The following is a 22,467-nucleotide window of genomic DNA, read 5'->3' as shown; positions in this document are numbered from 1 at the left end:
TTAGTTCCAAGATCCCAACCTCCTCACTTCTCTTGGTTGTTGCAAAAGTCAATGAACTTCTTCTTGTGCAAAACTCCCACAAATTGACCGTCTTCCACAACACAGATCTGTCTCACTCCTAGCTTGGAGAACATCATCTGCACTAAAGTCAGGGGAGAATGGACATCCAGAGCCAGAGGGGCACGGTCGACAAACTGCGTCAGATCTGTGGCCTCAAAAGGCAGTAGTCCATCCTCACATGAACTGGAGTTGGACGTCTCCTCCGGGTCCGTCTCGCACGTTTCGCGAGCTTTCACCCCAACGTAGTAGTGGTGGAACTTTGTAATGTCAACATCCTTGACAGAGACCGTGCACACAATAGAGTCCAGTGACGAAGGAGGCACAATGGTGGTAGGAGGAAAGGTTGGAGGAATGGGGAGACTCAGTTTCAGGCCAGTAGTCTCGGTGGAAGTGGGAGATCTAAGCCCAGAAGCCTCCGATTCAGCAACAACCACGCCCGCAACCTCCTCGTACCACTGACTGATCCTATCAAGAGCCACCTCCAGCTCCAGGGCTGGAAGCAGACCCACTACATTGTCATTGCGCACCAGCGGAATCGACCCGTCAATTCCGTTGCGCACCTGCACCTGCGCCAGCATTTCCTTCAACTGACCAACCGTTACCTTGGCGCTTCCATCTTCGTCTCCCTCATCCATTTCAATACACAGCTTTCGAGGGAAATGAGACACTAGATCGGCCAACGAGGAATCAAAGGCAAGAGTCTTCCGGTTGTCCAGGAACGGGTAGTCGTTCTTCTTGATCTGCAGCTCGTACACAGACTTTGGCTCAATCAGGTTCGCCACCCAGTTGGCCACTAGAATGGCAATAGAGAACGGCAGTACGTAGTCCAATGAACCAGTGAGCTCAAATAGAATGACTGCCAGAGTCACATTCATTCGAGTAACACCTGCCATGAACGCTCCGGCACCAATCATAGCATATGTACCGGGGGTAATGCACTGAAGAGCACCGCCCGGACACGTGGCGAGAGTTCCAAGAAAGGGTGTCGCAAATATTGAGAGAACGCCGCTCTCCTTCTCATTCAGCATTTGGTGGTACAGCAGCTGAGTTCCAAGCCCCAGAACTCGGCCAAACAACGCTCCAATGATCATGGAAGGAACATAAATGCCCGCTGGAACCTTGATACCGAAGGTGATGCATGTGAGGAATATCTTGAGCACCAGCACCCAGGATAGAGCCTTGGCAACACCGGGGATCTCGCTGATAGAAGTGGGACACAACTTGCTGAGAGCGGGGTTGTCAGGATCACAAGGAGATGCAAGCTGGTACAAAAGCTCAGCCACTGATTGACGTGTGAATGGACTAGAGAACGAAGTCAAGCCGGTGATGAGTGTCACAACAAGAACCTCGATTGTGTGATGTCCGTGGAAGATCTTTCCCGGTGCACGCACTTTCTGAGGCCACCAGGCACTGAACTTGCAGAAGAGAGCGCCAAAAATGCCGCCACAAATGCCAAGAATCACAAAAACGAAAATTTCGGGAGAGTGCCAGTCCTGGGTGTACTTGACCTCGAAAAGGACAATCTTTCCAGTCTTATAGGGATCCAAGAGCTTCAGAAACAAAGCTGAGGTCATGGCACAAAAGAAGACTCGGAACAGCTGGGCAGGCATGAACATGTAGGACACCTCCTCGAGCGAAAAGAGAACTCCACCGAGAGGAGACCCAAAGGCAAGAGCCACACCTGCGGACGCTGCAGCCGCCAGAATCTGTCTTCGTCGCAGATCATTATGAGAAAACTTGGTGAACAAACGGCAAGCAATGTTTCCCACACAGGTAGCCAGATGGACGTAAGGACCTTCCTTTCCGAGGCAGAGGCCCGAGGACACGGCTAGAACTAGACCTACAGACTTGTAGACTAGGGTGTGAGTGCCAAGAAAACGTCGAATAACGAAGCCAGACAGAATTGTCTTCACCTCAGCCACTCCACTGCCGTAAGCTGTATAAAACACCCTCGGTTTGTTGTCTTTGAGCGAGATTGGCGACGAAGTCTTGGTTCTGAGAGTGAGTCGGACAGCCAGGAAGGCCAGAAGCAGCATGATCAGGAGGTATACAAGGAAATTAAAGTGGTGAGCACTCAGATAAGGAATCTCAAAGCTTGTAAGATCACTCCAGAGCATCCATTCACCTTCACATTCGCCTCTGGGACTGAGCCACGATGACGAGCAGTAGCCGAACTTGAAGTCAAACAGCGTTTCTTCCACCCTATCAATGCTGTACGCAATGAGCGCAAATGAGGCTGCCACAACCGAAATGAGAATCCAGTCTTGCAGGGAGTCAAACGACCGGATAAGTCGACCTCGGAATCCTGGAATCGACTGGATGTACTTGACACGAGAAGAGTCGTTGATGGTATCTCTGACCCAGTCGACGGTGGTGAAGTCGTCGTAGAAGCGGCGCTCGGGTCCCGTGTCTGACATCATGGACTGAATTCCCACACGTGACTGCATGAACTGCGAGGCTTTGTGCACTATGCCATGGTTTGTGTGGTCTGCAGGAGGCAGTTTGAGCGTGGGAGGGTTTGGGAATTCCACCGACCCGTAGGAGAACTGGCCACCATAATCGCTTTGTGACATAAGTGGCTGTGTGTCGTCTCTGTCTCCCCAGACCAGGCGTTCATCGTCACTGTCTTCATTGTCTGTAAAGTAGGAGGAATGTTTGCGTTGGATCTTGGGCGAACGCAGGGAGAAGTTGCCCAGATGGAACCGGGAAGCTAGTCGTTTAGTGCCATTGCTGACTGCCCGGAGCGAGTTATGTTGAGGCCCATGGTGTTTGGATTTGAGCACGGGGCTCTGTGGCTGCGACTGTGTCTGTGGCGCTTTGAGCTGTGCTCGTGTGCTCGGTCGGCGTTTGTGCTTTGCCGGCGACGTGGCAGAGTCGTTTTCCGAGTCGTTTGTGTCGTTTGTGTCGTTTGCATCCCAGCCCGATGCCGAAGATGTTGTGACAGTCTGTTCGCTCTGGAACCGGCGGAACAGAGGCTTCTTGATCTTGTTGATGCGCAGGTTCTGGGGCCGGTTATCAGAGTCCGTCACGTCCGAGGAGTCTGCGTGCGAGTCATGCGGGTCGTGGTAGCCGCCGTGGTCGCTGTCCATTTTGTGTTGGTTCTTGCAAGTGGAGTCAAACGAGTGTAATAATGAGAGTGGAGTTGTTTGGTTTGATTAGGCCAAAGTCAGATGTCCAGGGGCGTTAGATAACTTTATGCATGCTACCAACGTTGATAGAGAGCCGCAGGAAGGGTGCAGCAGTAGGGTAAGTCGGTCTGTGGAGAGGACGGACTGCAGTGTGTGGCAATAGACCGACGAGTGATGCGTAAGGCGCGAAAGACGGCACGATATATAGTCGCGGACAAGTTGCAAATATAGGTTAGCTAACATCATCTGACTTGTACATTAGCTCCGCACCACACTAAAACCCTAACGGCGGCCAGATAGAATGTAACATAAACAAGCTGGGGAAGTGTGAATTATTCACTCCAATGGAGTTGCAGCAAAAAAAATAAGGGGCGGAGGTACATAGGGGTACTTTGCAACCGCGCGAGAGAGGCTCTATATACATTTTCCCGCTTGTGGGGAAGATCACAGGCCACCTTGACCCTTTCCATATCTTCCATGACGTCATGTTTACAAACCATAACACTGATAAGCCATTGTGTGGGGAACTGTCTGGAGTTTGAGAGGTGGAGGAGGGCTGTAAGGCGTAAACAACACGTCATCAGCAGAGGGGGCAGAGGTGAAATATCCAGTTTGGCCCAGCGGGAGGACCGGTGGTTGTCTCAGTCACGTGATTCGCCTGCTGTCGCGACGCTTCCGTCTCGATATCCCGTGATGTCATTCAGCTGAGACAGTCGGCTAATTTTAGGACGCGTTTCAAAGGGAGGCCCGAAAAAAAAAGGTGGAGAAACAAACATCAAAAAGAGCAAAAAGAGATGGGGCAAAAACACAGCGCCCAGGAACAACAGCAGGTACGAATCGTACAAAGAATAATATTCGGTGGAATTAAGGGGCTCGCACTTGTGCATGAATAACGCCCTCTGGGTAAACAAACGTCTGGCATAGACACCGTGTTTGTATCGTATGTTATTTGTGGTTATGTCGGTGTCGTTCTGTCATTTGCCGTTTACTATGTGTGACAATCTTGGATGGTTCTGTTTCAGTTGATATCCCATCGTCCTAATATATTTTTTAACTTTAGATGTTTACTTTGGTAGATCAAATTGATAAGAGGATCAGAAGGGGTAGATGGTGGTCAGATGGCAAGAATATTTATACGGTTGGAGTCACCGGAACGAGAGAGTTGCTTCTATGCAATTTTCTTGGTGAACTTCTCGATATTAAAGGAGAGCAGTAGACCCTTTGTTTCTGAATGTTTACGATGCCCCATCAAGCAAATACAGGAGGAAGGAAGAGTTTCCGAAGTCGTTATGGGGCATATAGAGCTGTAAGGGGACATGTATTGTTGGTTGCAACAAACATCGAGATTCACAGAAAGCACCTTCTGTCCTCTGAGTGTGTTCCGCACGTCCGTTCTCCCATGCTACATGCTAGTAGATGCATACTGTACTTGAGACCACCTACTAATCTCTCGACTTTCTTGGTTTGCCAGTTGAGATTTTTCTTCTACGTAATTTTGGGTCACGGACGGTGTTACAAATGAAGAAAGGGGGCCAAAAAGCATTCATAAAAACGTTCACATGAAAGACAGTAACCGATGGAGAGATCGCTTTGCTTTTTTATTTATTTATTTTCTATTCTAATGACTCATCACAACTCTATCTACAAGTAGTAAGCAAGCCGGGTTATTTCGTACTTGAACTGCGTCTCAATATGGCACACATAGAAAAATCATGTGTCCACTAATTTATTGTTCTGAGACAGCCAAAAGCATGTAAACCTCAAACTTCAAATAAATCTTAAACAAACACTTTTTCATTCACTTGTTCCCTCTTTGTTGCTTCGACATTTCCCCGTGTCGAATTTTCCGATGACGTAATTACCAACCACATGGTCGTGGCCACATTTTCCCATTTTGGAACCGACGGTTGTGTAGTGTAGTGGTCATCACGTCAGATTTTGATTGGTCCGATTAACTTTCTGAGAACCCCAGTTCGAACCCGGGCACGACCTTATTTTTTTGACCCCAATTTCTCCTAAGTCGTATGACTATATAAACACCTTGCCACATGTCGTACTGATAGGTACAATGCCTTTACCCCTAGACATTTGGACATGATCAAGGAAGCCATCACTGAGAGCTGATGGAGTCTTCGCATTCAAACCCGGAACTTCACATAATATGACCTCTGACTACTTCTTGTCAGTCTTTCCCATAGACGTTGTAGGAATTTCACAGAATCAACCTCAAATGCCGGTTTCCAAGGTTCAGGAAGTGGAGTCTTCTTTAGTTCTGTTCTTGAGCGCTTGGTTATGGCGTTGTAGGAGGGACTCGTCATGGTATGTTCATCAGTTTCAGGACATACCATAGACAGAATAACCCATTGTCAGTTCTGCTCGGTCATTCTCGCACAATGTCTCCAGCTTATCAAATCACAACTCGCCAAGATGTCTCAAAAATGTAATGTATCACTAAGACCCGTTCCAAGCATAACCAGCTTCACTAACAAGTCATTAAATCTATGCTTTTGTCGTGCAAGATACACAGTGCGTCTCTTACAGCGTGACATCATACTATGCACTGCAACCCATTTGAATCAGCAGATACAGAGACCGCGCGTCCTGATGGCACTTTTCAATAACACATTGTTCTAACTAGTCTTTCCTCAGTCTCAGTACTAGTCCCATCTAGCTAGTCACTCTTCAACTCTTCACAGCGATTATTTATGCAGGCGGGACCGATAGTGTCGATGTGTCTCCTTCAGTTTTAGCAGCAGGAACTTTCTGCTACAGTAGTCATCTTCATAGACAACTCGAACCACGCGCTTCCGTTTCTTTCGTGCCCCCAATTAGTTGTCTATCCTCTCAACGAATTGTAATGCTCTCCGAGACCATAACTGTGCTTGTAATACACCAATTTCAGCTCCTCCTTATTTCCCTCCTCATTGACGCGGTGAACAGGGCGGCCACTCATGAGCACAGAGATGGGGCAGTCATACACTCTAGCCAGGGCCAGGATCTCCAGATCTCCTCCCCAAATAGCAGTCTCCTCCAGCTCCTTGGTGTACGAATCCACGTCCTTGATAGACATGGTCGCTTCATCGAACAGGAACGGGATGTAACTATTTCGATCTCGTCTGATTTCCGCAGCGCATTTGGTTCGAAGGGTCTGAACGTCAACATCAACCTCATGTCGAACAGCCAGCTGGTCGGCAATGGATGAGTACAGACAGTGACCGTCGGGCACAATATCATGGACCGTAGTTCCATTGAGCTTGGTCAACGACTCAATGTTTTCCATCTCAATCTTTCGCAGATCAGGCTGTAGGGCTGCCTCATCAAGAGCCTGTTGTCTGATAGCCTCCTGCTCCGCAGCCTTTCGAGCCGCCCGCTCCTTCTGTCGGTTTTTCTTGGGCTTGTGGCCCGAGGGGGCTTGGCTTCCGACGGGTTCAGCAGCAGGACCCTTCTTCTTTTTAGTGGTGGCTTCTTCCTGCTCCTTGGCGAGCTCCAATTGAGCCAGCAGTTTTTCGGGCGAGAATTCGTCTTCTCCTTCGTCCTCTACAACCTCCTCCTTGATCTGATCCACTGCCCCACCGCTTTCCAGCTCGGCGATCTCCTGCTGATGTCGTTCCTTGAGCTCCCGCTCCTTGTCCTCACACTGTCTTGTGACCTCCTTCTTCTTCTTTTTGTCGCCAGAAACCTGTTTTTTGAGCGTTGTCAGCTCGCCGGCAAGGTCTTTCTTCTCCTTTCGATGTCGTGCAAGCAGCTCTTCCATGTCGCTTGATGTGTTTGAGGAATGAGGATGAGGAAATTAGATCGCAGACAATGTTGAACAATCTGCAAGCTGGAAGTTTAATGGTTAAACGAGTACGACACGATACGTCATAACGTGGGTGAGAAATTGCCCAAACGGTTGGATATTCGTATTGGAGAATATCCGCGTGCCAAATCTCTGATTCGAAAAAATGAATTCCTCTACCTACTATTCTGGAAGCAATTTGAACAACATTCGCGGACACTCCTACTGAACCTTAACTGATTGGGGAGCTTCATATACACACGTGCTGGGCGTTTAGTAGCTCAGATTTATTAGATTTTGTTAGATATACAACCGAGACTTATATAAAGGTGAAGTATAGTCCTAACTAGCAAAATATATAACCCATACTACTAGAACAAAAACCAGATACAAATCATCATCTCAGACCACTTTGATCAATCGAACAGTGAATGAATATAGTATATAGATCTGAAAACGTTCCATTTACTTTCCACGAACTCTTTCTTGTCTTCCTTCTAGACGGCACTGTCTTTCGACATGAAGTAGGTCTAAAAGAACGACCTCGGAAGGTAGTCAACAGAAGGCACCAATGTAAAGATACATCATTGTTTCCAACAGCCTCTCTTGGAGGTTTCTGCCAAACGGGTTATTTTGCACCGACGTATCTTCAACTCTTCTGGCTAGAGCTGGTAGGCTATGTGAAGAGGAAGTAGTCCAAGCAGTACAGTAACAAGAAGACCACAGTACTTGCTTTGTCAATGTAAGAAGGCCAACAGCCCTACTCGAATCATTAGACCAGTTATATTGGGATATTTACATTAGCTGAATCCGTTCCTACTCGATCATCACACAATTGACTGTAGCTGTACTATTCTCCACATTGGATCTAGTGCAATTCTCAACCAGTGTAATCAACAGTTATAGTCTCTAGTGACCTTAGAATGACTCATTTGACATTTAAAAGTTGCAACACTCTCACTGATACAGTGGAAAAGGAGGATGAGGATTATCTTGTCGTAAGAAATCACTGGCTGTGGTGATTAGGCCGAAGAATTGTCTGGCCCAGTTCAAGATCTGAACACTTAGATTCTAAATTTCTTCCGATTATGGTGCTCATGATGATGCAGTAGTTCTGGAGTCCCAGCTTTGCATACTCTTGCCAGTTCAAAGTGTTGTCCATCAAGACCAAGCATGCTAGTCGCTTCCAACAATGCACTGGCTCTCGAGATGCCAGAAGATGTGCGTCTACAGGACGTCTGTCAAGGGCATGCAGTTGGTGGACCTGAAGGAGAGAAAAAGAACGGTTGTAGATCTGCGTCATCTATTTTTGCTGGACCCTGGCGACTTTGAAAAGCTAGGCATTCGGGATCCCAAGGAGTGGAGTTGTTCAATAATGAGATCCCCGGGAAGAATACTGGTTGGATTTGTGAATGGGGAGATCGATCAGCGATGCTGCTAGAGGCGAAGAGAGGCGACAGAGGTCTGAAGTATGTGATAAGTAGAATGGTGGATCAATGTATATAACACTGTAGCTTATATCAATGACGGTTAATACTTTTTCGAAGACGTGCAATTAATAGGTATCTACCTTCTATACCGCAGACAAGCCCTTGTCTATGGTGAGAATGCTTCCGGTCTGCTCCTCACTAGCAGCAAGGTAGAGGACAGCGTCGGCCACCGAGTCAGCAGATACGTAATTATCCTTTCCCATGCCCTGAAGAGGTGTCGCAAACCCATTCTGGACAGTCACGTTCTGTGTCATTTCCGTCTCGACCAGTCCAGGACACACGCAATTGACACGGATACCTCTAGCGCCCACTTCGACCGCGAGAGCCTTCGTGAAGCCCACAAGACCAGCCTTGGCTGCACTGTAGACCGTAGACCCGCCTGTAAGGCCACGTAATCCCAAAACCGAGGAGATGTTGACAATACAGCCCGACTTTCGTTTCATCCACGGACGCATGGCATACTGGCTCATTTTAATGGCTCCGGCGAGATTTGTGCCGATGATCTGGTCAATGTTTTTGGTGGTCATAAGCAGCGATGTTTGCGTGACTCCGGCACAGTTGACGAGCAGATCTACCATCTTGAAGTCGATTTCTGGTGGTGTCGTTGCTTTAGCAATGTCGTAAGATATCGTGCTGTGGGCGGTCTGTGTGATATCCCTTTGTGTCTGCTCATCCTTAAGAGTGTGTGTCAGCTCCTCCAGAGCTCCATTCAACTTGGTTTCATCTCTAGCAAGCAGGATCACTCGAGCTCCGTTTGCTGCCAGCTTCTTAGCAATGACTAGCCCGATTCCTCCCGAACCGCCGGTCACCAGAGCGGTTTTTCCAGAGAGAGAAGACGCGGATATTGAGTACTTTCGAACGAGTGGGTTTATCACTCTCTGGGAGTTCTGTAGCGGTCTCAAGAACATGTTGTGGTGGTGGATGGAGCGAGATGAGGAGGAAGAAGCTCTGAGTATAAACTTTCTGGGGTAGAACTGAGGAAAGCCGGAGGGTATTGAGGAGTGTTAAAATGGGGAAGTTATGTGACAGACTGTGTACCTGATTATATAATCTGCTTACTGACGGACCAAAAATACGTTTTACTTTCTTATTTAGTTATTATGCGGTACAAATTGTGCTGCTAATTGGATCTTCGTGTTTCCTTATCACGCTTCTAAGTAATACTTAATAGTAACAGTTGATCCTCGAAAAGCTTGATGAGAGTTTTGTGGACATGAAAGGTCTTTCTGGTGGGTGAGAAAAATGACAGAAAAATATATAAAAATATTGATAATTTTTAAAAAGTCCAAAATTACCCAACATCATTTTTCTGTATTTATTATGTCATTTTCAGTTGCATTAAAGTCCACCCTCATCCACCCCCATTGCACTTGTTTGTGTTTGTCCCACTCAAAATACTTAACCTACATCTTTCTTCCTCATCTCATGATCCGCACCAACCTCTCGAAAACTTGGTTTGCGTCTTCTCGACTAATTCGAATCGCCGCGTCGCCCATCTTGATACCTGCGCGAATGATCATCAGCGGCACCTTCATGTACCCCTTCATGGGGATCTACTACTTTTTTACTCATCCCATTCTGTGGGCCTACCTGTTCACCATTTTCCTGCCACAGATAGTGCTGACCATGGTCGTGTTCTTCTTCATGTACCTGTTCTTCTACCCCATTTCGGCCGCGTTTGCCTTCCTTTTCAACGGTCCCACAGGGCTGTTCACCGCGTGGATTGCCCTTCTTCAGCAGTCTACTGTAATCGCTGGCATTCTGGGCGATATGTTCTTGTTACCCACCCCAATGAAGATGCTGTTTGACAGCGTGAGTATACCTGATGATGCAAAAAAGATACCAGCCGAGTGAGATACCATGATGTGAACTGGAAACCAACAGAGGCAACACAACGACTCAACGACTCAACGACACAACGACACGACGACAATGACAGCATGTGATACCAGCACCAATGATAACCTTACTAGTTACGATACCCTGTTGATTTCTTCTGATATATACACCCCCTGTCTCTGAAACACCATATTGCATCACGGGCTGGTCTATGTATACCCCTCACTCACCACCCCTGATACCCACTAACGCAGATCATGTCCCGTGAAGGACTTGACGACATTGTCGTTGCTGGAAAACAGAGAAGACCCACTCCGGTGCCTCCGCCCCAGACGCGAGTCAAGGTCTTGCTCAAACATCTACCACTCACCCTGGTATTTCCTACATGGTTGGTCCGACTGACAGTCACTGTACTTCTACACTTCATTCCCATCATCGGTCCCTTTGTTGCAATTTTGGTCAACGCTCCCCGACGAGGTCGAAACGCACACGCTCGGTACTTTGAGCTCAAGATGATGCCCAAAGCCGACGTGGAACAGTTCACACGGGTGCGACGGGGCCAGTACCTCGGGTTTGGTATGGTTGCTGGCGCTCTGGAGTCGATTCCGTTCCTTGGACTTCTTTTTGCGTTCACCAACTGTACTGGCGGAGCTCTTTGGGCCGTGGCCATTGAGAGACGGATGCGTGACACAGCCCGGCCTTCTCTCAACAACGCGCGTGCCCGGGCCCAGCAGATGATGATTGGATGAGATGTCTGAGGGATTGCTGGATGGTGCTTTTCACATAATTACGAATATCATTGCTTTACGTCTATTTTGATGAGGGAATGTCATAAATTGGGAAGCTGTGGGATGTAAGGGTGTTTTGGAGTAAGAAAGGGATGTAATTCGGGAACTATCGGAAACGTCGGAATCTGTGGAGGGAATTAAGCGGAGTCTGAAGAACAATGGGCAGATGTATTGGAATCAGCAGAAATGATCCTCTCTTGGAGACATATGGTGATTTGAACGGTGTTGTTGTTGTATATGTCCGATGCAACGGCTTCATCTATTGAGGTCTTATTTAGATCACTTTTTAGTTGCATGTAACTGTATGTACTGTACAGTATGCAGTATGTACGTGTTTGTTTACAAAACAGAGCTATTAATCGAGCGCGACCAGAAAAAACGTTCACCATGGAAACAGCGCAAGCCCAAGCTTCGGCGGGTAACTCCTTGGGCGCTCCGAACCCCCCACCTCCTGATTTATCGCGAGGTGATGGAGCCACCTCAACCGAAACCCCCAACCAAACCGACATTGAAAAAATCCAAAAAAACGACAAAAACGATGAAAACAACAAAAAAAACGACAAAAACGACAAAAACGACAAAAAAAACGACAACAATATCACCCTCAACGCCTGGAAGAGCAAGGCCGAAGTCAAGGCTCTCCTGACATCGAACCCCTCCACACTCAAATTCAACCTCAACAAGGAGCGAATTTCGGAGCCCCTTGCGGCGCCGAATGGTAGGCATACCTCCGGCCGTTTCAACGTGTCCTATGTAGCCAGCAAGGAAAACTTCTTCCGAAGAGCTCTTGACCGCTCCGCCACCCCTGATTGGAATCTTCCTATCTCCATGTTCCTCGAGCACCTCGATAACGCCGCTGAAGTCGACGAGAAGGACACCATCAGTGTCCTCGAGGGCGTCATCGAAAAGTTCGACGAGATCAAGGGTCAGGTTGGTCTGGCGGAGTTTGACCTGTCCAGGCACAACCTAGACATCGTCCCCCACCTGATCGACCAGATTAACTTAGAACAGGACCCTGAAGACTGCTACCAAGTGGGAAATGGTTGGCACTACCTGACGTCGGACGCCCTCACTGACCCCCACGAACAACGAATGGCTGTCATTCTGGAGACAGTTAGTCTCATTGTTGAGGCCAATACTCAAGATTATCGCATCATGAGGAAGGGCTCGGCTAACCCTGCTGGACGAAGAGTACTTTACTACTTCAACCTACCCTCGTACATGAAGATGGAGCGTCAGACGGAGGATGCTTTCAAGATCCACCTCAACGCTATTCTCAACCAGTTCGACGTAGACATTGATCAGGCCATTCCAGGTTCCTCCCTCTTGAGTGGCACCCTTCTGATGACCTCTGCCAACCATCAGAACATCTCGGGTCCTGTGATCGCAGTTCGTGCTCTCCTAGGCTCCACCCTGCCCCAGACCATCCCCGACTTCTTCGTCAACCTGGATCCCACCAAGGCTAGGCTTACCGGCTCAAAGTTGATCAAGATGCACTTCGCCAACGGCGATAACATCTGTGTTAAGTGCAAGAGCACTAAGCACATCCGGGAGGCCTGCCCCGAGAAAGACATGGTCACTCCCAAGATCTTCCGCACCCGCGCTCACCAGGGTACCCTCCCACAGAGAGGTAAAGCCCTTGCTTCCATCCATGCCCCATCCACCGTGGAGCCCCCGGTCCAAACTCGCAAGTTCCACCACACGCCTGCTACTCACCAGTGGGAGACCGTCGGCACTAAGTCCCCTAGACATAGACGGACTCGAGACACGTCCCCCCAACCCACCGGTCAGAAGCCCCTCCGATCTTACTACAACTTTGAAGTCTTGAGCGACAAAACCGGAGAGGACACACCCGAAGAGACCGAGCAAACTAACCAGCTGCCCTCTACGAACCAGCAGCATGGAACTCAGAATCTACCCATCAACATCCCCGCCTCCGAGGAAGACACAGTTCCCGACGACCAGGAAACGGAACAGGCTGACGTATCCATGAACGGCTTTGACACCCAGCCTGACGCACTTGCTCACCCTGAAGTAGCCCCTGATGTCACCCAGTTTCTTCCCCCCGCTACCCCGCTTAACACCGAGGCCACCAACAACGGCCTTCCCCACGACCACACCAGTCCCAACACGACCAACCAAACACAACCCCCCCCCGGAAGTATCCACGAGGGCCGACCCCGAGGAGGGCACACCACCTCCAGTTTCTCTGGCGAGCCCTCTCACACCACGCTCGGCAAGAAGCACATTGCGGTCTTCCAGACCGCCTCGAGCGAGGTTCCGGTGCAAATCCTGAACCCGGACAGGTCGGAGAACAGACTCTGCTGGCTGCCTTCTCAGGAGGTAGCAAAGTTCATTGACGGGAGGTGCCCGACATTCCTGTCTACATGCCACTTCAAAGTTTTCCACGACGGTGCGACACTCAGCTCGGTAGACGAGATTGTAGAACCCCCGAACAGTCCCCCGAACCCCCCTAGGGTGACCACTCTCCATGAGGTGGACACAATGCTCCGACCGGGGCAGAACCAGTAAGCATGTCTTTCACCTCTACTACCACCCCTTCTAAAGCCCCATGTAAGAGCACCCAGGCCAAAATGAAATCTCCGAATGTTAAAGTCATCACGGCTAACATCGGCGGTTTTAAGATGGCGGAAGCGCTTAACCGATTACCCGACACCATTGTAAACATTATTCGAACTACTCACTACCCCGATCTCGTCCTTCTTCAAGAGACGAACTGGGTGGACTCCTCCCTACAAACCGCTCAACAAATCATTTCAAACTCGCCCTACCCGGGGGGCAGACACTACACCCTCCTCGGCTCCACAGCTGGTGTTTCTAATAGAAGCGTCGGCGTGGGGCTAGTCTATTCCGACAACGTCACCATCACAAACTTTACAACAGTTTTTGAATACTTCCCAGCCCTAGACAACAGACTGTGTTTGGCCGACGTGCACATCAAAGGCACCGACAGACACCTATCGCTGATCAACGTATACGCACCAAACGAGCAGGGAGCCTCCCCCTTCACTAACCGGCAGTTCTACCAGTCACTAGACGACTATCTACGCCTCCATCCCTGCCAATACCCCCTGATAGCGGCAGGCGATTGGAACGCGGTCGCCTCCAACGACGGCAGGATTGGCGAAAAAGTGACGACTCACCTTAAGGACTTCTTAGCTAACTGGGACTTACTAGACACCTACACTCTAATCAGCAAACACAGAAAAGGCCTCTACACTCACACCAACAACAGCCGCGGAGCTGGCAGGCGCCTGGATCAGCTGCACATCTCTTCGACACTCTCACAGTGGATCAAATCCACACAACTGGTAACCAACAAGCAGGGTCACAACATCACGAAGTCCTCTCACCACGCGGTCCAATTCGTCTTTAACTTTGGCAACCTCACCCAGCGACAAGACAGAGGCCCAGGCACCTGGAGGATGCCCTGGTGGGTTTTTGATACAGAGTACATTGCTTGGCTCAAGTTCCACGTCAAATCCATTCTGAAGCGATATGGTCCTTTGAAGCCCAGCCTGAAGCTGCAATGCCTGAAAGAAAACATTAAGGTCACCATCCAACAGGAAGCCAAAAACCGCGCACTTCGAGATTCCAACCACCCAGACAACAGACGCCGCGAGGCCCTCATGGCAACAGCCTCAGACTGGCAAGCCTACCCAGCTAACGAGCCATACCCGATGCTCCATGCTCGGGTCGAACAATCCAAGCAACAGATGGAGATCCACTCCCTACGGAACCACCAAGGCCGAGTGAAGACCGACACCTCCTCTCTCTGCGACATCTCAGCTCGATACTTTGACAACATCTTCGACAGAGCTGCCGATATCAACGACACCGACGACAGCGCCTTTTTAGACCTCTTCCCCGAAGAAACCCGGAGGGTGAATACAGCTAACCCAAGCCTGGACTCGTCTTTTACCAAGGAGGAGATCTTCGATACCATCAAGGCGTCTACGCACAACAGCGCGCCAGGGCCAGACGGCATCCCGTACAGGTTCTACCGCGACTGCTGGGATGAGCTGGGGGACTTGATGACGGACGTCTACAACGAAGCTGGAGCCGACTCGCCCATCAGCACCGAACGCAACACCGCTATCATCAAACTACTGTACAAGTCGGGAGATCAGGCCGACATCTCCAACTACAGGCCTATTTCTTTGATCAACACAGAGGTGAAGATCTACACACAGCTCATTAACAAAGCCATCCAGAACATTCTTCCGGACAGCATTCACGGCGCCCAAAACGGTTTCGTACCGGGTCGACACATCACTAACAATCTCGACACCATGGATCATTTTTGCAACGCCTACTCCCAGCTGAACATGGGTTGGGTCGTAGGATCACTGGACTTCCGGAAAGCCTACGACACTATCAGCCAGAGTTGGGTGATAAAGACGCTTCGAAATGTGGGTGTCTCGGAACTGATGATCAACCGTATCCTAGCTGTACAACAGAACGCAGTAACGAGAATCAACATCAGAGGTGTCCTATCTCGCCCAGTCCGCATCAAGATCGGAGTGAGACAAGGATGCCCTCTCTCTCCAACCCTCTTCATCATCGCAGTAGACGCACTTGTGCGTCGTCTGGACCGAGAGATGTTTGGACTGGCCCCAGGCCTGCCACTATCCCACCACCACACCACTGGGCACAGGCCGCCACAACCCCCTACTCACCCGGAGGCAGTGGCAGCTGGACACATGAAGGTGTCGGCTTTCGCGGACGACATAGCGGTGTTCCTCAACAACATCCAGGACGTGGCCACGGTTGGTAGAGTGCTCTGCCTCTTCCAACGGGTCTCAGGCCTCACACTAAACCCGTCAAAGACGGTGCTTCAGAAGATCGGCCCCCCCGATTGTTTTGTTCCACTAACCTTTATTGACGCAGAATGGCAGCGAACAATTGACGCCACCTGGCCAACCGACAACAACACACGACAGGCCCCGACGCTCCGGACATCTGACAACATTTTCCGGTACCTCGGAGTACACTTCGGAAATCGCGAAAGGTTGGACACGCACTACGCTCAGATCAAGGAGGACCTCAAGGAGTCGCTGCGACGCCTTTCACTATGGGGTCTCCCCTATTACAGCAAGGCGTGGATGATCAACATCTACTTCTTCTCGAAACTGAATTTCCTTGGACCCTACGTCAGCCAGATCGACAACACCTTCATCCGAGAGCTGAACGAACTAGCGTGCGACAAGATCAACAAATTATCACCCGACAAAACACGCAAAACCTTCAGCAATGGTTTCATCCAAACTCCGGTAGGCAGAGGAGGACTGAACCTGCGGGACATGGGACGTTTCATGGTGTGCCTGAAGGCCGCTCGGGCTTACAGGTTCTTCCATGGCTCATCGCCGGCCCTTTGGGACTGCACCTTCCAGTTCTACAGCAGAACTCACAGTCTCACACAGGAAAAGCCACACCAGCGCGTCGACTGCCGCTTTCCGACAGGCCAAGCTTGGGGCTACGCAGCCTCCCCCACCATGCGAGACGCAATCAGAGCTTCTTTCGAGCTCAACAAGCCCCTCACCGCGGAACATGCCAACCCTCGAGAAGATCACGAGCCCTCTACAACAGACACAGTTAATCACAGAATCTGGGAACGAAACCAGGTGAACGTGAGAGCAGCAGAATCTTTCCGGGAAGCACACGTCGACATCGCAGCCGCGAGACGATACCATCCGGTCAGAATGGTGTCCACAGCGGAAATCGACCACCTCCGGTGGAGCATGGGACCACTTACTCTAGAGAACTTCATGTTTCACAAGACCTCGTCTCCCGACTTGCCAAACTTCCCACACACACTTGCACGACCGAAGAAGTGGACTCAACGAAGCGACTACGGGGGCATCTCTGACGACATGGTCTGGCAGGAGGTAATGCATGACCTTCGAAAACACTACATCGCCGACGCCAACAAAGCACAAGTTCTTCACCTCATGCGGATATCTCGACTTCCGCTCGTGAAATGGAGATACCCTGACGACCACGTTTTCACCAAGAAGAATCCAGGATGCGGGCTCTGTGATAAGGCCATCATTCAGGATCTGCACGAGCATATCTTCTGCAAGTGCGAAGTTCTTCTTTCCATGTTGACCAGGATGAAGATTCCGTCAGTGGACTCTCTAAAGGACTGGATCTTTACCGAGTCGAAATGTGGAGTACTCCCCTCTTTCCCAGGGCATGTGAACAGTGACGCCCCCCGGAAACATCAACAAGTCAAGACACGCAAATATCTGCGGGAATTGGCTTATGGGATCTGGAAGATGGAGAGATCCCTCCGGTACTCAGGGGACGACGCCACCCTGGGACATGTCCAACAGGGTTTGCTTCAATTCCTGAAGGAAGCCCAGATGTGTTTCTACGATGGACAACCGCCAGCACTTCACGATGAGCGAGAGTAGACACAGTAGCAAGCGTAAAAGGCGGCCGAGGCCACCGAGAGAACAGCGTAGCAGGGCGCGTAGTCACCACAGGGGACGCAGAACCAAACCAATGACGAAGAAGAACCACAAGGAGAAGTTTTCAAAGGCAATGCAAATGAAGAGGGCAATGGAAGGATTGAGATTAGAGAACTGGAGACTGGAGTGGCGTTTTCCCGATGAACGAACAAACACGCGAAGCTATGTGGACCAACATACAACACGGACTGAACCAGGTTTTTTTATGATTTTTTTACTGGAAATAGGTACGTGCCAAGTTGGACCATGACACTAAACGTGTTTAATTAGTAATATTCGTGTAAGCGTACATTCATTTCAAAGGTTATTCTTTCACGGCAAAGTTATAATTAAATGAATGTATATGCAGAAAAAAAAAAAAAATGTACATACTGTTGGGCAGTTCACCAGTACTCTGTTGTGAAAACCTCGACGCAGACCACTTTTGGATACTTTGCAGTACATAAAATGTAGCTATTGCCGATCTTTAGCCCTTCATAACGTCTTCTGTTGACTGGCATTGTTGTTGTTCATCTGTTTTTCAATCAAAAAACAAGGCGATTTCGTCTATAGATGCACATTGTCTCTTATGCGAATGTCTAATCGGTTCCATGGTGTTAGATGGTAGATGTCCGCACCAGGTAGAACGAGCAGATTCGGATCACCGAGTTGTTGCGGTCATTTCGATACTCCTTTCGGCCTACTTTTAGCTTGTTGACTGTCCCGAAGATTGAATACGCCTGCCATCTAGTCTGTCTCACCAAGTGTGAGTACTAATTGCAAGATATTACTTGTTGCGAAGACGAAAGGGAGGTCAACTCCTCCTTTGGCAATTGATACAAAGGCCGTCTCAGCCGGTAATTTGACTGACTGATGCCCCCAGTGCTGCTGTCCAAGACTGCTTTGCAACGACCATCCCAGTCCACGCCCGACCAATTCAGTTAACGCCTAATTTTCAACGGCGGCTAATGCGGCATTGACTTTGTGAGATTGTAATCAGATGGTCTGGAACAGTCGAGGATCGACATGGCCTAACTTTTCTGCGTCCGGCTACACGGGGGCTCGGGCGGGGGTGAGTTGGGTGTCGGTCAGTACCTCGCCTCGAGTGGAGAAACTTGAAGGCCACTAATGTCCATATCTCACCTCAATGCACCTTGGATGTAGGTCTCAACAATGACACCTCCTTCACTAGAATCTCCACCGACGTCCAGTGCCCGTAGTGGATAGGGAACGGCGTCTAACCACAGCATGTTCCTGGGCCCCACGGATGCAATAATGTCTCAGCTGCACACGTGCCAAGTTTCCGGGCCATGATTCACTGCTCTGCTCCCAACCACCTCTTATTCTCTCGAGTCATGTCTCAGTTCCGGCAGATTGATCTGATAATCTGCGGCTCTAGCTCCGAAGAGCTTGAGTTAGTTCGCTCTGGGAGGCATGTAGGCAAATACAGGATCAGTGGGGCGTGTTGGACTTCAATTGATGAATAGAAAGGCGACAACAGTCATTTCTATCTACCACCCTACTGTGTCAATGTCTTGTCTCTGTCAATGCCTTTTCACGATCCGATCAGATAAAACGCACACATGCAGGTGGACCTGAAGATGAAAAAGATTAGTCGGTGAGACCAGAGAGACTAAACGAGACAAAGAAACCAATCGATGGCCTAATCAAATAGGATGTCCTGATGGGTTCCGGATATGGACAATAAATGGACCGTGAAACTGTATATAAACCCCACTGGATGGCTACTAACTGCCGCCCAATCAACAAAGCGCCTACTCCTCCTAAAATGAAGTTGTCTTCTCTCATTGTTCCCTGTCTGGCTTCTCTGGCCCTGGCCCAGACCAACGCTACTGCCCACAACAGCACGGTTCCCCACGAGAACTCCAAGACCACCATCGTCGTTACCAACGACGATTCCTGGGCCTCTGCCAACATTCGGGCCTTCTACGATGCTCTCAAGAAGGAGGGCTACAACGTGTTCATGTTTGCTCCTGCTGTGCAACAGTCCGGAACTGGAGGTACCTTCAACCTGCCTACCAATGCTACTCTGGCCAAGGGAGCCGAGTGGCAGACTGCCCCCGCTGGCGCTCCCTCTTGGGCTCACGACGAAAAAGACGATCACATCTGGTACTTTGACGGCACTCCTGGAGCCGCCGTGTCGTTCGGTTTTGACTACGCTCTGCCCAAGTTCTACCCCAACACTACTGTTGATCTCGTTGTCTCCGGACCCAACGAGGGCTGGAACCTCGGCCCCTTCGTCTACACTCTGTCTGGAACCGAGGGAGCCATGTACACCTCTATTCTTCGAGGAGTTCCTGCAGTGGCCTTCTCCGGAAACAACGACCACACCTACTACGCCAACGCTTCCAACTCCGAAACTTCTGCCCACAAGATCTACGCCAAGGCCTCCACTGCCATTGTCAAGAACCTGCTGGAGAACGCCAAGGGCCGACCCTCTGTGCTTCCCATCGGAGTCGGCATTTCTGTCAACCTCCCCAACGTTGGAGATATTGATCCCACTGGCAAGTGTGTGGACCCCAAGCCCATCTTCACCCGTCAGACCGGACGAGGAGCGGCCACCTACAAGCTTATCTTCAACGAGACCAGTGGAGTCTTTGATGAAGACGAGAACCTCAAGACTGACGCTCTGCGGGCATGTTTCAACGGTGACTGCTTCTTGCCTGATGAGACAGATGTGGTCACCAAGTGGGGCTGCTACTCTTCTATTTCTGTCATCACTGCTGACTACGATGCTCCTGGTGGTGTGGCTGCCGAGGTTCAGTATCTGAACCGAAACCTGGTCACTTTTGCTCCCACTGGTTACGGCTCCTTCCCGGGACGAAAGTGATCATACCTACGACGTATGACAACTCACGATACCATTTAGATTCTGTATAATTAACGATCGCCATATCCAAAGCTCTACGTAGGGGGCGTTACATGATCTCTACGGCAGCTTCTCAGTTTTCTCATTTCATAAAAAGATAATTAGTTAAGTGGCATAAATAGGAGGAGCGTCGCCATTGAGGTTGAGAGACACCTTGGTCTTGAATCGCACATCGTAATATTTGACCTTGTTGTTTTCCCAAAACTGGAACCGAAGCGTTGTAGATACCAGGTGAGATACCGGGTAGGGATGCTGGGGAGATGTGGATGAGTTGAGAGGCAGATTTTTGACGGTTAGTGAGTAATCGAGAGTCTTGGGCGGATTCATGTCTCGTAACAGAGGATATGTGCTTGTGGTTGAACCTGTTTGTTGAGTCAGAATCACCTCGACTCCTTTCAGTTTGATGGCGTTCTTTTCAGGGAGATAATCCTGGAGGGGAGTCACGTGCATTTTGAGGTTGATGATATCATTGACGAGTTTCGAGTGTTGCAATTGCAAGGTCACATCTGCTCTTTGGGGCCATAGATAGCGCGCTCCTCGGTCTGTATCTGTATCACTTTGTGGGGCGTTTCTGAGGATCGTGAGAGGCAGTAAAGCCGAGGTTTTCTGTGGTTTCTTCAAAAAGCGGCTCTTGGGCCTGGCCACATAGGACACTCGTATCGAGTACGACAGGTAGCCATGGACCGATTCTGGAGTGGAGTTTTGGATGGGAATGCACACGTCTCGGAGTGTCGAACTGACCATGTCTGGCATATGGGTGCCTGGGCTGAGCACCTGGGTGGACCAGATGGAGGTGGACTGCGTGCCGGACCCCAGGGGACATTTCTGCACGAGCTCAATCGTCAACGGCTCCTCCAGTTGCAGCAGGTCTGTGTCTGTGGTTTTGATGGCCGGGTAGAACGGCGTTGACTCATGCGCTAGTTGTTGGATCGCCTGTGTGAAGGAGGGTAGTTCGTCCTCTGGAGGGGGGAGATGGAGACCCTCCACATTGTCCTCGACGACCTCCGAGTCGCCCAGATATGGCAACACCGCTTTGGAGTTGGTGAGCACAAACATGGCTGTGGTGTTGGTGTATCAGTACTTGTACTGTAGATAAGGGATTGATGGTTAATCCTTGGGTGAGGTGTTTTACTCTCTCTGACTAAGTGCGGCTGTGTACCAAGAGGTCTTAGAGTGCAATATATATACGGGACAATCTATGGGCGAGCCAGTGTACGGCGCTACGGTGAGCCAAGAGCTGAGTCACACGGAATCCCTCTTCCTTACTCGCAGACACCGTTGAAAAATCTACTTTGCATCTCCGGCCATTGTAGACGGAAAGACGAGATGAGCGATATGCGCTCAAGTCGGGGATTAGTGCATTTATTAGAATTTAAACTAGATAATTATACTCAGTGGGTCGGTAATAACCGACCGATATTGTAAAATATCCACAAAGTCCTCAAAATGACGGTATTTTCTCTTGTCACCCCCATTCTTAACTCCGCGTATTTGAGTTCGGGGCGCGCGTTAATGCAGGTTGCGTGAAGTGCAGGAAGCGTCTCAGATGCAAGTTGTACGCCGCATGAAATTTATTAAAGTTCAAGCACAAATTTGGACTCAACGGTGGTTAGGTTGGCTGTTAGGGGTGTTCCTGATGACTAATCGGCCCTAGAAGCGAGCTGTAGTATGTCAATATCCTTGAGGTCCGATTGAAAGTGTTTTGAGCACAGATTTGCCTCCCATAATCGACATGCACTGTGTCTACCCCAGACCTCGGCAATTGGTCAGCTGCATATGGTTTTTTTCTTGGCAGAATGGGTTTGTCTATGGAACGTAGTAATAACACAAGAATCTATGATATTCTTATTCGGTAGTCTAATTGAAGCCATAATGGGCGTAGACACTTGCTGCGGGTGTCTAGTCCAGCCGAATTGGGGTACCATAACACCAGGATCGGGTTTTTAGATGAAGAAGTTGGTGACAGCAACAACTGGAGCTGTACATACCTACAGATATGGTGCAAACCCCACTCTCCGGCG

At 49.7% G+C, this 22,467-nt stretch overlaps 8 protein-coding genes and 1 non-coding gene across 9 annotated transcripts; 5 read left to right on the top strand and 4 right to left on the bottom strand.

The window, feature by feature from the left end:
• Positions 1-23: 23 nt before the first annotated feature.
• YALI1_C27996g (uncharacterized protein) lies at positions 24-3,149 on the bottom strand (the record flags this gene model as incomplete). The annotated part of the gene is made up of 1 exon (XM_502036.3): positions 24-3,149. The coding sequence occupies one exon, from the start codon at positions 3,147-3,149 to the stop codon at positions 24-26; it is 3,126 nt and encodes a 1,041-aa protein (XP_502036.3).
• A 1,944-nt stretch (positions 3,150-5,093) lies between these two features.
• Positions 5,094-5,180, top strand: YALI1_C27976r. The gene has a single exon. It is a non-coding gene; the product is annotated as a tRNA-Gln (tRNA).
• Positions 5,181-6,024: 844 nt separating this feature from the next.
• Positions 6,025-6,942, bottom strand: YALI1_C27958g (uncharacterized protein; the record flags this gene model as incomplete). The annotated part of the gene is made up of 1 exon (XM_502035.3): positions 6,025-6,942. The coding sequence occupies one exon, from the start codon at positions 6,940-6,942 to the stop codon at positions 6,025-6,027; it is 918 nt and encodes a 305-aa protein (XP_502035.1).
• Positions 6,943-8,539: 1,597 nt separating this feature from the next.
• YALI1_C27933g (uncharacterized protein) lies at positions 8,540-9,364 on the bottom strand (the record flags this gene model as incomplete). Its single annotated transcript, XM_502034.3, has 1 exon — positions 8,540-9,364. One exon carries the CDS (start codon positions 9,362-9,364, stop codon positions 8,540-8,542), a length of 825 nt encoding a protein of 274 aa, XP_502034.1.
• Positions 9,365-9,698: 334 nt separating this feature from the next.
• YALI1_C27922g (uncharacterized protein) lies at positions 9,699-11,044 on the top strand (the record flags this gene model as incomplete). Its single annotated transcript, XM_502033.3, has 2 exons — positions 9,699-10,268; positions 10,550-11,044. 2 exons carry the CDS (start codon positions 9,699-9,701, stop codon positions 11,042-11,044), a joined length of 1,065 nt encoding a protein of 354 aa, XP_502033.3.
• Positions 11,045-11,470: 426 nt separating this feature from the next.
• YALI1_C27912t (uncharacterized protein) lies at positions 11,471-13,615 on the top strand (the record flags this gene model as incomplete). Its single annotated transcript, XM_068282500.1, has 1 exon — positions 11,471-13,615. One exon carries the CDS (start codon positions 11,471-11,473, stop codon positions 13,613-13,615), a length of 2,145 nt encoding a protein of 714 aa, XP_068138601.1.
• Positions 13,616-13,617: 2 nt separating this feature from the next.
• YALI1_C27891t (uncharacterized protein) lies at positions 13,618-17,520 on the top strand (the record flags this gene model as incomplete). Its single annotated transcript, XM_068282499.1, has 1 exon — positions 13,618-17,520. One exon carries the CDS (start codon positions 13,618-13,620, stop codon positions 17,518-17,520), a length of 3,903 nt encoding a protein of 1,300 aa, XP_068138600.1.
• A 1,825-nt stretch (positions 17,521-19,345) lies between these two features.
• Positions 19,346-20,407, top strand: YALI1_C27834g (uncharacterized protein; the record flags this gene model as incomplete). The annotated part of the gene is made up of 1 exon (XM_068282498.1): positions 19,346-20,407. One exon carries the CDS (start codon positions 19,346-19,348, stop codon positions 20,405-20,407), a length of 1,062 nt encoding a protein of 353 aa, XP_068138599.1.
• Positions 20,408-20,551: 144 nt separating this feature from the next.
• On the bottom strand, positions 20,552-21,502 carry YALI1_C27812g (uncharacterized protein; the record flags this gene model as incomplete). The annotated part of the gene is made up of 1 exon (XM_068282497.1): positions 20,552-21,502. One exon carries the CDS (start codon positions 21,500-21,502, stop codon positions 20,552-20,554), a length of 951 nt encoding a protein of 316 aa, XP_068138598.1.
• Between the last annotated feature and the right edge of the window lie 965 nt (positions 21,503-22,467).

The sequence above is a fragment of the Yarrowia lipolytica genome, chromosome 1C, assembly GCF_001761485.1.
Source record: "Yarrowia lipolytica chromosome 1C, complete sequence".
Classification (NCBI taxonomy): domain Eukaryota; kingdom Fungi; phylum Ascomycota; class Dipodascomycetes; order Dipodascales; genus Yarrowia; species Yarrowia lipolytica.
This window is presented reverse-complemented; position numbering and strand designations above follow the sequence as displayed.